The sequence below is a fragment of the Penaeus japonicus genome, unplaced genomic scaffold, assembly GCF_977035675.1.
Source record: "Penaeus japonicus unplaced genomic scaffold, GWHDUDI00000001_assembly GWHDUDI00000005, whole genome shotgun sequence".
Classification (NCBI taxonomy): Eukaryota; Metazoa; Arthropoda; class Malacostraca; order Decapoda; family Penaeidae; genus Penaeus; species Penaeus japonicus.
Window position 1 is genome coordinate 20,259,949 of NW_028234407.1, and position 12,500 is coordinate 20,272,448.

The 12,500-nt window shown below is 41.6% G+C and overlaps 1 protein-coding gene across 16 annotated transcripts in view; it reads left to right on the top strand.

The window, feature by feature from the left end:
* The window catches only part of Hipk (Homeodomain interacting protein kinase), a 51,355-nt gene that overhangs the window by 22,967 nt on the left and 15,888 nt on the right, over positions 1 to 12,500 (top strand). For 4 of the 16 annotated variants that reach the window (XM_086537146.1, XM_043032869.2, XM_086537150.1 and 1 more), the window contains 12 exons: positions 1 to 270; positions 733 to 852; positions 1,015 to 1,305; positions 1,412 to 1,576; positions 4,520 to 4,579; positions 6,110 to 6,340; positions 8,592 to 9,157; positions 9,465 to 9,643; positions 9,955 to 10,128; positions 10,332 to 10,443; positions 10,891 to 11,043; positions 12,316 to 12,500. The exon at positions 1 to 270 is cut by the window's left edge and continues 9 nt beyond it; the exon at positions 12,316 to 12,500 is cut by the window's right edge and continues 15 nt beyond it. In XM_086537146.1, the coding sequence (XP_086393272.1) occupies positions 1 to 270; positions 733 to 852; positions 1,015 to 1,305; positions 1,412 to 1,576; positions 4,520 to 4,579; positions 6,110 to 6,340; positions 8,592 to 9,157; positions 9,465 to 9,643; positions 9,955 to 10,128; positions 10,332 to 10,443; positions 10,891 to 11,043; positions 12,316 to 12,500 (2,506 nt within the window). The remainder of the gene's footprint in view (positions 271 to 732; positions 853 to 1,014; positions 1,306 to 1,411; positions 1,577 to 4,519; positions 4,580 to 6,109; positions 6,341 to 8,591; positions 9,158 to 9,464; positions 9,644 to 9,954; positions 10,129 to 10,331; positions 10,444 to 10,890; positions 11,044 to 12,315) is intronic. The other 12 variants (XM_086537147.1, XM_086537151.1, XM_086537152.1 and 9 more) reach the window with 3 other exon arrangements.

Consider the following 12,500-nt stretch of genomic DNA (forward strand, 5'->3'; position numbering starts at 1 on the left):
CTGATCCATGCTGACCTCAAGCCAGAAAATATCATGCTGGTTGATCCAGTCAGACAGCCATATCGTGTCAAAGTCATAGATTTTGGCAGTGCTTCACATGTTAGCAAGGCAGTCTGTAACACCTACCTACAGTCCCGCTACTACCGAGCTCCGGAGATCATTCTGGGTCTCCCTTTCTCTGAAGCCATCGACATGTGGTCCTTAGGCTGTGTTATAGCAGAACTGTTCCTGGGTTGGCCACTTTACCCTGGGTCCTCAGAATATGACCAGGTAATGGGAAAGTTGAACTGCAGAATTGAGTTGTTGGGGATTTGAAAGAGAAAGGCTTCTGCCTTAGACCATAGCTTTTTTTTTTATAACAGTTAGGTAATACAATTGATGACACCACTAGTTTAATAGAAAAACTAGTGAACTGTTTTAGATTTGAAGTTGAACTTAGGATGTAGTGGAAATATTTGACTTTGTAATTAATGAATACAAGAAGGCATATTTCATTAGTTAACCCATCCACGACGGGGACATTCTAGCCTTGAATGTCACAATGCTGGGGCGTTCAAATTATTAGGCTTAAATCAGTTGAATGGCTGGCACAATACTGTGCCGCCCGGCCACTGGGCTTTTGAATGAGCGGTACAGTACTGTACCACCCGTCCAGAGAGGGTTAATGAATGATTGAGTATAATTTTAAAAATTTAATACATTTCCATTATGCATCACTTTATTTTTCTCTAGATTCGATACATCAGCCAGACTCAAGGTATCCCAGCAGAGCATATGCTGAACAATGCTACAAAGACCACAAAGTTCTTTTACCGAGATAATGAGTCAACATACCCATTCTGGAGACTAAAAGTAAGTCATGTTTTATTATAAAAAAAAAAAAAAAAAAAGAGAATGAAGAATTCTTCCATATTAGTAAGGTTTTGATTTTTAAAGATTATCAAATATTAGTTTGTATATATACTTTGAATATTAATGATTGTCAAATATAAAAGTGGTTTTTGTACATTTCAGACCCCAGAGGAACATGAAGGAGAGACAGGCATCAAGAGTAAAGAGGCTCGTAAGTACATCTTTAACTGTTTAGATGATATGGGTCAGGTTAATGTACCCACGGAGCTGGAAGGCGGTGAGCTTTTGGCAGAGAAGGCAGATCGACGTGAGTTCATAGATCTTCTCAAAAGGATGCTGACAATGGACCAAGAGAGACGAATAACCCCTGGGGAGGCTTTACAACATAGCTTTGTCACTTTACAACACCTTCTAGACTATCCACACTGCTCCAATGTGAAAGCATCCATGCAGGTAAGACAAAGTTTTGTAGAGAGAACATAAATGAAAATGTATTTTATGAACTAAAATGTCCATGTTCTGTATCGTGAAATGAACTACATACTCCTTCATTTGTCAGATGATGGAAGTATGCAGACGACCAGCTCCCCCCTATGCCACTGCAGCAGCTGTTTCGCAGGCACAAGCTCTTCCACCTTCTCTCATGCCCAACTATGTCCACTCTACAAATGGCTCTGTTACACTAACATTCAACAACCAGATTACCAATCAGGTACGGAATGAGGTAGGGACATATTATTATTGTGGATTTGGTAGGTGGACCAGATAAAGCTTTATTTCTATTTGTTTTTTTGTCCCCTCTGAATATGATGGAAGAAAAAGCTTGCAGATGTAAATGGGGTATCACACTAATATCCTTCACACTGATGTTATTTTTTGTGCAGTCTTAGGTCAGGTCTTAACCCCCCTTGTAAGCAATCCCCATAAGCAGTGAAAGTGCTAACATCTTTTCATATACATGATACCTAGAAAGTTTATTGCCTTCACATGCTTTAACCTGTTAACAACGGTTGACATCATGTTATGTTGTGGCAGCATTTTCCACAGGAACTTGAGGCTTTAGGCCTATGCATTTTGAAATACCCTGATGTGTCCATTCGTAGCTAAAATGACACCTGCGTTAATGGGTTAAGATATGTTATTGTTATTATTATTGTTATTCTGCTATTGACCTAAAAGACTTAAGTATTCATTTTATTAATATAGCCATTACAAGATATATTTATTTCAATACTCAGTACCTATTAATTTCAAATCACAATTAGTTTGTGCCCTATTTACTTCTCTCCCTTCTGTCTCTCTTCTCTTAGTCCACTCTCACATTGCATGAATTGTGTGATACCCCCTCTGAGCAATGGAAACATTTATGATAAGAATTGTAAATAAGTTTATGTATTTAAGAATATTCAAAATCATATTCTGGATGGCTTGCAATAGAAAAGTGCTTAAGACATTGTCATTGAGGATTCTGTCACCATACACACCCACACACTGCTGGGTTTAGAAATTTAGTTCTGTCTCATTTGCTAAATTTAGCCGTAGAAAAATATGTAGTTGTTTTGACCTCTAGGTATGTGCTTTATCTTTCTAATTCCTTGATACCTCTTTGCCATCTCTTTGTGATTATGATGTTATGACAACAAACTACTCTTTCCTTAATTAACAGTTCAATTATATGATGGTCATTAATGTTAAGTGAATTCTTGAAACCCCAAATTCACAACCATAGGCTCTGAAGTTACCTTTCAGCCAAGTTAAATCTGGGTAATTCAGGACTCCAAGATCTAAGCTTTGAAATAGGAACTTTTAAAGATAACATTGCCAACTGATGGAAAGATGGTTACAGGTCCCTAAAATCAGCCTGAGTAATTTATCCTTGACAAATTGTCTTTAGAAGCATGTTATAAGTGGTCATTAGTTCCTCAATTGATGTATGGTTGACTTGAGTTGGATTTAGTATTGAGGTTTATCATATTGTGGAAACCCTGGTTACTTCTATTTTCTCAAATATTACATGTAAATGGCACTCGTTTTTTTAGGTGGTATTTTTTTTTGCTCATTTGATTTTGTAAAATTTCCTTTTCTCTTCTCTTCTCTTCTCTTCTCTTCTCTTCTCTTCTCTCCTCTCCTCTCCTCTCCTCTCCTCTCCTCTCCTCTCCTCTCCTCTCCTCTCCTCTCCTCTCCTCTCCTCTCCTCTCCTCTCCTCTCCTCTCCTCTCCTCTCCTCTCCTCTCTCCCCCTCTCCTCTCCTCTCCTCTCCTCTCTCCCCCTCTCCTCTCCTCTCCCTCTTCCTCCCCTCCTCTCCCTTCCTCCCTCCTCCCTTCTCCTCTCCTCTCCCTCTTCCTCCCCTCCTCTCCCTTCCTCCCTCCTCTTCTTCTCCCTCCCTCCTCTTCTCCTCTCCTCTCCTCTCCTCTCCTCTCTCCTCTCCTCTCCTCTCCTCTCCTCTCCTCTCCTCTCCTCCCTCTCCTATCCTATCCTCTCCTGTCCTATCCTCTCCTCTCCTCCTCTCCACCTCTCTCCTATCCTCTCCCCCTCTCCTGTCCTCTCCTCTCCTCTCCCCTCCCCTCCCTTCCCCTCTTCTCCATCTCTCCTCCTCTTCTCTCCTCTCCTCTCCTCTCCCCCACTCCTCCTCCTCTCCTCTCCCCCTGTCCTCCTCCTCTCTTCTCCTCTCCTCCTTTTTTCTCCTCTCCTCCTTTTTTCTCCTCTCCTCCTTTTTTCTCCTCTCCTCCTTTTTTCTCCTCTCTCCTCCTCCTCCTCCTCCTCCTCCTCCTCCTCCTCCTCCTCCTCCCTTCTCCTCCTACTCCTCCTCCTCTCTCCTCCTCCTCCTCCTCTCTCCTCCTCCTTTTCCTCTTCATCTTCCTCTTCCTCTTCCGCTCTCCTACTCCTGTCTTTTCCTCTTTATTTTTTGCTTCTTTTCTTCCTTTCTTCTTTCTACTCCTTTGGCTCAACCTCGTCTTACTTCTTTCCTTTGTTATCCTCAAGTTACAAAATTACTAATCAAGACACCATATCATATTGTCTTGGTTTTTGGATATACAGTAGATACTATTTTGTACATGTAACCTCTAATGCGAGTAGACTGTTAAGGCAGTACTAGAGTCGGTAGTATGTATATTTTTCCATATTTATAATTAGTTTGTCCTTTCTCAGCATCTTCTGAAACTTGTATTGAAACTTGTTTACCAATTCATCATATTCGATAGGTGCTGATCACTCCTCTATGTAGATGTTTAATTATGTGTGAATTTGCATGATTACAGTTGAACATGTTGGACATGTCTGATATTGATATTCAAGGTTTAATGCCATCTAATTCTTGAAAATGTTAGTGTATGTGTGAGAAATAGCTTTATAAGAATTTATTAGACAAGTGTTCATCTTCTAGTGTTGCAACAGGGGAAAAATAGGTTTGTTTTATATAGTCAAGGTATCTGTATATAATTTGAGATGTGAACTTTTCCCTCTGTACCTTGGTGTTTGAAGTCATTAGTGGGAAATATCAATGGAGGTCTCTTGTGAGCTTCAGTGAAACAGAAGTAGATATGCTTATTTATGTAAGATATACCTTTTTTTCTAAATTTGCTCAAGTATGTACACAACGAAGCCTTTTCTATTTATCTTAAAATGATAAAACTGAAAAACACGGCTCAAACCTGTGACCGTTCCAGAGGAATCCAGGACATTTCGGCACCAGACGATTCAGCGGCAGGCAACACCTCACCACAAAAGTAAGACGGGGACAATTCAGTGCCACAGATGAAAATCGTGTTATTTGAATGAGACAGAACAGTATCATAGTTTCTTATGTTTATTATAATATATTACATGAAATACATTTGCACTCTGTATAATTCTAGTTGAATCATTCTCAAAAGGAGAATGCAGTTGTACAGTGTTGCATATGAACAGAGAGGAATGTAATTGTTAAGAATCCAGTGTGTCTTTCGAGTCTTTACATTAGTACAAGAATACATAGTTTAACTTGCTTTTTCCACAGATGCTATAAGTACTGCACATTTTTAACTGACCATGGTATAAAATCGAATTATTACTACAGATATGATTTTGACATATTGTGATTCTGACTTCCAGGGTAATAGACCCTACTGTATTATCTAGTAGAATTACTCTGTCCTGAATTGTCAGGTGCTGGACTGTCCAGATTCCATTGAAAGGTTGCAACATCATGAATATTGTTGAGTCTCTCTTTGATTTCTTGTGAGCTTTAGTGTCAAGTGTGAAGACATGGCAATTGTATCAGTCAGATAACCGATGTATGCATGTACATCCTGAAATGTTCTTGATGTGTCTTAAGCTATAAAAGAATGCTTTGCAGTCTCCTCTTTTTTGCTTTCTTTCTTTTTTTATCCTTGTGTGTTTTATATTTTGGAAAAAAAATATGCCTGTAAAAGATAATTGGATGTTTATTAACTGAAGCTGATGATAGTTCCATAAAATTTGGACAGCTTCAGACACATTATTCTGTTTCATGATATAATCTCATTTTTATTTTTGTAACTGTATGCACCCAAATGATTTTAGTTTTGTTTGTTTGTTTGTTTTTAATTATTTCTGGAACTGCTTCATTTACTATGTTTACATGAACCGGGGTGCATTTTATTAAATACATTAAAAACTTTCCAAAATCTTAGCTCACAAATGACACTGTAGATGGCACTATGTCTTTTCCTTAAAAGATTAAAGCAAAATCCTTTATAATGAGGTCACTTGTTGGAAGTTATCTTTGATAAATTCCAACTTTCATCTAATATACTGAAAATGGAATTGAGGAGAAAAGCAGTTTCCTTGTCTGTTAAATTTCTTTACATTTACATGTTTGTAGATGTAACAGAGATTTTCATTGCTGTGATGTATCAGGTGTGATTTATCTGAATTTTATGCATTGTATAAGATAGAAGAAAGAAAAAAAAATCTTTCTTTATATATATATATCTGATATTTGCATGCCTTGATGATGAATGTATCACAAGGCATGTTCTTTAGTGTTTTCTTTGCAACTAAACTTTATACTGTGCCTGTATGCTTAGAAGATTTGTATTACCATAACCTTTATCCGATATGTACACCAGAAGGTTTTTGGTAAAAGGTGTATGCACCAGAAAACAATCTATGTTGCATCTAACTATAATACTTTGCTCTGTTTTTTAGGTCTTCTGATTTATTATATTATAATTAACTATAAAGATAGGGCTTACAACAAGTATGTCAATTGATATCCCTCCCCCCCATCCCTACAGTATGGCTTATATCAAGGAAGCCGAAGTGGGCGTGGATATAGTGGCAGTAGTCGTGGAGAGGCAGCAGCAGCAGCAGCGGCAGCAGCGGCTTTCCAACCTCAGTTGGTTCCATCTATCCTTTGCCCACCACCTGCTGCTGCCTACCAAGGATTGGCTTCACCTGGTAAACATGTGACAGTTGTGACTCAACAGCCTCAGTTACAACTCCAGCCATCTTTACTCTCGCAGCAGGTATGGGACTCAAGTTTCTCTTCTCTCTTCTTTTGCCTCTTCTTTTCTTCCTCTTCTCTCTGTTCTGTTCTCTTTTCTCTCCTCTCCTCTCCTCTTTTCTCTCCTCTCCTCTCCTCTTTTCTCTCCTCTCCTCTCCTCTTTTCTCTCCTCTCCTCTCCTCTTTTCTCTCCTCTCCTCTCCTCTTTTCTCTCCTCTCCTCTCTTCTTTTCTCTCCTCTCCTCTCCTCTCCTCTCCTCTCCTCTCCTCTCCTCTCCTCTCCTCTCCTCTCCTCTCCCCTCCTCTCCCCTCCCCTCCCCTCCCCTCCCCTCCCCTCCCCTCTCCTCCCCTCTTCTCTTCTCTTCTCTTCTCTTCTCTGTTCTCTCTTTTCTTTCTTTCTTTCTTTCTCCTCTCCTCCCCTCTCCTCTCCTCTCCTCTCCTCTCCTCTCCTCTCCTCTCTTCTCCTCTCTTCTCTTCTCTTCTCTTCTCTTCTCTTCTCTTCTCTTCTCTTCTCTTCTCTTCTCTTCTCTTCTCTTCTCTTCTCTTCTCTCTCTTTGTCCCTCTCCTCTCCTCTCCTCTTCTCCTCTCCTCTCCTCTCTCTTCTCCTCTCCTCTCCTCTCCTCTCCTCTCCTCTCCTCTCCTCTCCTCTCCTCTCCTCTCCTCTCCTCTCTCCTCTCCTCTCTCTCCTCTCTTCTCTCTCTCTCTCTTCTCTTCTCTTCTCTTCTCTCTCTCTCTCCTCTCCTCTCCTCTCCTCTCCTCTCCTCTCCTCTCCTCTCCTCCTCTCCTCTCCTCTCCTCTCCTCTCCTCTCCTCTCCTCTCCTCTCCTCTCCTCTCCTCTCCTCTCCTCTCCTCTCCTCTCCTCTCCTCTCCTCTCCTCTCCTCTCCTCTCCTCTCTTTTCTTTCTTTCTTTCTCCTCTCTTCTCATCTCTTCTCTCTTCTCTTCTCTTTTCTTTCTTTCTTTCTTTTTTTCTCCTCTCCTCCCTTCTCTTCTCTTCTCTCCTCTCCTCTCCTCTCCTCTCCTCTCCTCTCTCCTCTCCTCTCCTCTCTCCTCGCTCCTTCTCTTCTCTTCTCTCTCTCCTCTCCTCTCTTCTCTTCTCTTCTCTTCTCTTCTCTTCTCTTCTCTTCTCTTCTCTCCTCTCCTCTCCTCTCTGTTCACCCCTTCTCTTTTCTTTTTTCCTCTTCCCTTCCCTTTTCTTTTTTCCTCTTCCCTTCCCTTTTCTTTTTTCCTCTTCCCTTCCCTTTTCTTTTTTCCTCTTCCCTTCCCTTTTCTTTTTTCCTCTTCCCTTCCCTTTTCTTTTTTCCTCTTCCCTTCCCTTCCTCCTCTCCTCTCCTCTCCTCTCCTCTCTTCCCTTCCCTTCCCCCTTCTCTTCCCTTCCCTTCCCTTCCCTTCCCTTCCCTTCCCTTCCCTGCTCTTCCCATCTCTTTTTCTTCTCTTCTCTTTTCTTTCTTCTCTTATTTTCTTTCTTCTCTTTTCTTTCTTCTCTTCTCTTCTCTTCTCTTCTCTTCTCTTCTCTCCTCTCTCTATCCTTCTCTCTCCTTCCTTCCTCTCCTCTCCCTTCCTTCCCTTCCTCTCTCTTCCTCTCTTCTCTCTTCTCCTCTCTTCTCTCCTCTTCTCTCCTCTCCTCTCCTCTCTCCTCTTCTCTTCTCTCCTCTTCTCTCCTTTTCTCTCTTCTCTTCTCTTCTCTTCTCTTCTCTCTCTCTCTTCTCTTCTCTTCTCTTTCTTCTCTTCTCTTCTCTTCTCTTCTCTTCTCTTCTCTTCTCTTCTCTTCTCTTCTCTTCTCTTCTCTTCTCTTCTCTTCTCTTCTCTTCTCTTCTCTTCTCTTCTCTTCTCTTCTCTTCTCTTTCCTCTCTCTTCTCCTCCCCTCCCCTCTCATCTCAGCTCAGCTCAGCTCAGCTCAGCTCAGCTCAGCCCAACTCAGCTCACTTTATCTCAACTTATCTTTTCTCCTCCCTCTCCCTCCCCTTCTCCATTTTCCTCTTCCCTTCCTTCCTCCCTTCGTTCCTCCCTCCCCTCTTTCCCCTCCCTCCTTCCTTCCTTCCTTCCTTCCTTCCTTCCTTCCCTTCCTCCCTTCCTCCATTTACTATTTCAACTCTCTGCAATCTCCTTCCTTCCTTCCTTAACCCTCCTCTCTCCTGTCTTGTCCTCTTCTTTCGTCTCTCCCACTTCTTTCTTGTTTCCTCTTCTTTCCCTCTGTCCCTTTCAAAAGTATGTGAAATTTATGCTGAAATCATCTAGGAAGTTTGTTGTGTTAATAATCTTTTTTTGTACTCTTAGGTGGGAGGTGGAGGTCAGTATGTGCCAGTATCGATGGTGGAGCAACCAGGCCGTGGAATGCTCCTAACAACAGGGGCAGCAGTCGGGGGTGGTTGGGGACGTGGGGGGCAGATGGCACTTGTACCTGGTGGATGGCAACAGCTTCCACAGCCTCCAACTTCCCTCCAACAGCCAGCAAGTCTTCTGCCTGATGCCTCGGATGCCTGGAGACGCACATTTCTGGTGGACTCGTCAGTCGTGCAAGGAGATGCCCCTCCTGCCATGTTTCCAGTTGATCTCCATCCTGAACTGTACGAGGCCTACCCATCTGGCACCTGGGCAGGAAGCAAGCGGTCTAGTAAGGCCTCCCTTATGGGCCACTCCAGTGCTCATGCAGCCCACACCTTGCATGTCACTGGCAGACCAACTCAGCCACCTGCACATGACAAGAAGGACCTGAGCCAGCAACTGTCACCTGTAAAGAAACGAGTGAAAGAAGGCACACCACCTGGTGCATCATCAGCCCACTGGGGAGCAACCAGTTCTGCACCACAAATTAGTCACAGCAACTATCATACCAGTCACAAGTAAGAATTCTTAATGGGCTTCTTTTTAGATGGTGAACCTATTTTACTCACCTGATATAAATGGCTGGTATTAAGGTTATGCAAGTGCTTTAGTGGGAATAATAATCAGCTGAGATGTTTATTAAGTGGGTTTTCTAGATAGTGCTTGGAAAGACATTAAGAAGCATTGTAGGTTATGGTTTAGCATTAGCATTGAATACAGACACCGTACCTGTTGTTTTATTCCATAATATTTTTCTTTGTGATTAACAGCACTTGCCAAAATTTGTATTAATGTACTAAGTCCCCTGTGTTTTTGCTCTTGTAGCAGTCACCATTCTACACACCACCCGGGACATTCCAGTCATGTGGGTCATCCCCACCATCAGGCGCACCACTCAACCCACTCCAACCATCACTCAAGCCACTCCTCCAGTCATCACATTGTCACTCATGGGAACCATACAGGCCACCAAAGCCATAGTAGCAGTCATAATTCTCACAATGGTAAGTTGAGCATTTGTGACCATGGTTACTGTATACTCATGGTAAGTTTTGTCTATTTTAATAATCCTATGTTTGAAAATAATTTCTATTTGTATAACCATTTTTCCTGATATTGTTTGTATTTATTTAATCCTTTACAGTTTATTGTAAATAATTGTATTGTGCATCTGCATTTCTTTTTCCTGTTGAATTTAGTGGTCCTAATTTTAGTGTGTCCTCCAATCTTTGGCACTGATTAACAAAAGCATACTGTTCAGCATATAGTGGACAAGTTCATGAAAATTTGAAATAATTGCATCTCTTTTCAACAGGTGGGCATCCTGGATTACCTTCACAGCAAACACACAACAATCAGCAGCACTCCAGCAGCAGTTACAATGGAAATATGGGAGGCAGCGGCCGGCAGCAGACTATCACCATCCGTGACACTCCTTCTCCAGCAGTCTCAGTCATCACCATTAGTGATAGTGATGATGAAGCAGGAGGTATGGTTTTGCTGTTAAATATACAAGTGTCCTCTTCTCCAATCCAGTAACCAACACTGATTCTGAATTGTGATTGCATTACTATTACAGTGAAGACAAATGTTCTGAATTGAGCTAATCTCTAAAAGACATTTTTTTTTTTTTTAAGAAGAGTTCATTCACTATTTGACCAGAAGATCGTAATTCAGTTGTTATATTTCTAGGTAAATGCTGTAAGGATAGGCATTGTGCTACTTGTGTCAACAATAACCATGGCAAGATTGCAGTGTCCTCTCACCAGCAGCATCAGGTCTCCCATGACGACAAATATGCCAGGTATAATTTTTTTGGTGGGTTATTTAAGATTAAAGTACTTATATGAAATAATGTTATTCATATTAAACCATAAATAAGGATGATGAGATATCACAGAGGCAGCACTTGCTGCCAGGGATGTGATGTCATGCTATGGCTTTTTGTATGGCTAGCAGTGGTCAGCAGCAGCCAGAGCAGGCAAATGGCCTGAGGCATTAGGACTTTATAGATGGAAATACCCAATGTTAAGACTGGGAAGCCAAAACTGCCCCGGCATTATTGGGTTAATGTGGGAGGGTTTCTCAATATCCCTTTAATATATTTATAAAGGTAGAATAAAGCAAAACTAATGAGAACAGTTTTTGCTTTCAGTTATTTACCATAACTCATGTTGTTTCATCTTTTTTGTTTGTTTTTCTAATAATACTGATTAGTAATAATATACATAACTAATTAAACTTTTTGCAGTCTGTCCCACAATTACTCGTCAGTGGGTGCATCTCAGAGCCAGAAGAAGCGTCTGCTAGCCAAGGCCCAAAGTGAATGCATGCTCCATGTGGCAAAGCCTGAGGCACGAGACTATTCAACACAACAAGCAAGGGATGACATATATGCTACTAGGTAAGTGGTCATGACCTCACTTAGAATGCAGGCCTGGGATGTTGCGCCTCTTAGGATAGAAATGCGAAGATAAGCTTATGTAGTTGTATCCATGTGCTAGTGATAGTCTGACCTGCTTTTCCCCAGTCTCACATGTACTGTAATGTGCAAAGAAACCACCTTCCTAAAAAATGTAGCTCATTGATGACATGGTGCACAATTTGAATCTGATAAATTTGATACAGATATTTTTAGAATTGTAAATGAAACATGAATATTTTTTTTTTTTTCATCTTGCATTAATTGTTATTTGACTTTGCTCCAAAGTTCATTAAGAAACAAAAATAAATTTTAGATAAAGAAGAATTAAAGCTATCACTATTTATTGACTATAAAATCTACATGCAATATTAACAATTCCTATTCTTATTCTCCTCCTCCTCCTCCTCCTCCTCCTCCTCCTCCTCCTCCTCCTCCTCCTCCTTCCCCTCCTTCCCTTCCTTCCCCTCCTTCCCCTCCCTTCCCCTCCTCCCCTCCCCCTCCCCCTCCCCCTCCCCCTCCCGCTTCCACCTCCCTCCTCCTCCTCCTCCTCCTCCTCCTCCTCCTCCTCCTCCTCCTCCTCCTCCTCCTCCTCCTCCTCCTCCTCCTCCTCCTCCACCTCCACCTCCACCTCCACCTCCACCAAGCACTAATATTAGAAACTGATATAAAAATGTGGCATTTAATAATTTTCTTATGAATATCTTAAGTATCTGTTGTATGCAGAAATTGCACAATGAAGTAGTTATGTGTTTGTAAATTGCTTGGTTTTAAATAATTATGCCAGTTATAAAGGAGGGGAGAAAATATGATTTATTTTATATAATCTATGCAGTAATACTGCAAAGGCCTACACCATGTCCCATCATTTGACCATTATCTTAATATGCAGGTGTCATAAACATACTTTCCTATTATAAGATTCTGTCTTAACCAACCAGCAAAAGGCCTTTCTTCCACCCAAATACTTATCCAGCTTATTCTTGGTCTCTCCATCTATACTCTCCCCTGTTCCCTTTCTCTTACTTGAGCCCGATTCTTAGGTCCACTAGCAAGGAGAGGTCATTGATAAGAATAGCTATGAATTTTACTCCCATTTTATAAACTGATTTATTTGCCATGAATGAATAGTGACAAGGATTAGGGTCCTGCTTTTTATGATGAAAAGTCTGTTGCTACATTTTATGAACTACAGTCCCGCAGTAGTTTGTTGATCATTGCAAATTTATTTTGCCCCTTTTGGCCTCCCAACAGAGAGCACCTGGCTCCTCCTGCTGCGCATGTCAGGGACTCCCTTCTACAGCCACCGCCTGCCCACCGTGACAACCTCCCGCCACCCGCAGCTCACACTCGTGACCATGCCCGTAGTCACTCTCACACTCACTCTCATGCACACACACAACCCCCACAGGCCCATAAAGACTATTCAGTACAGCCAA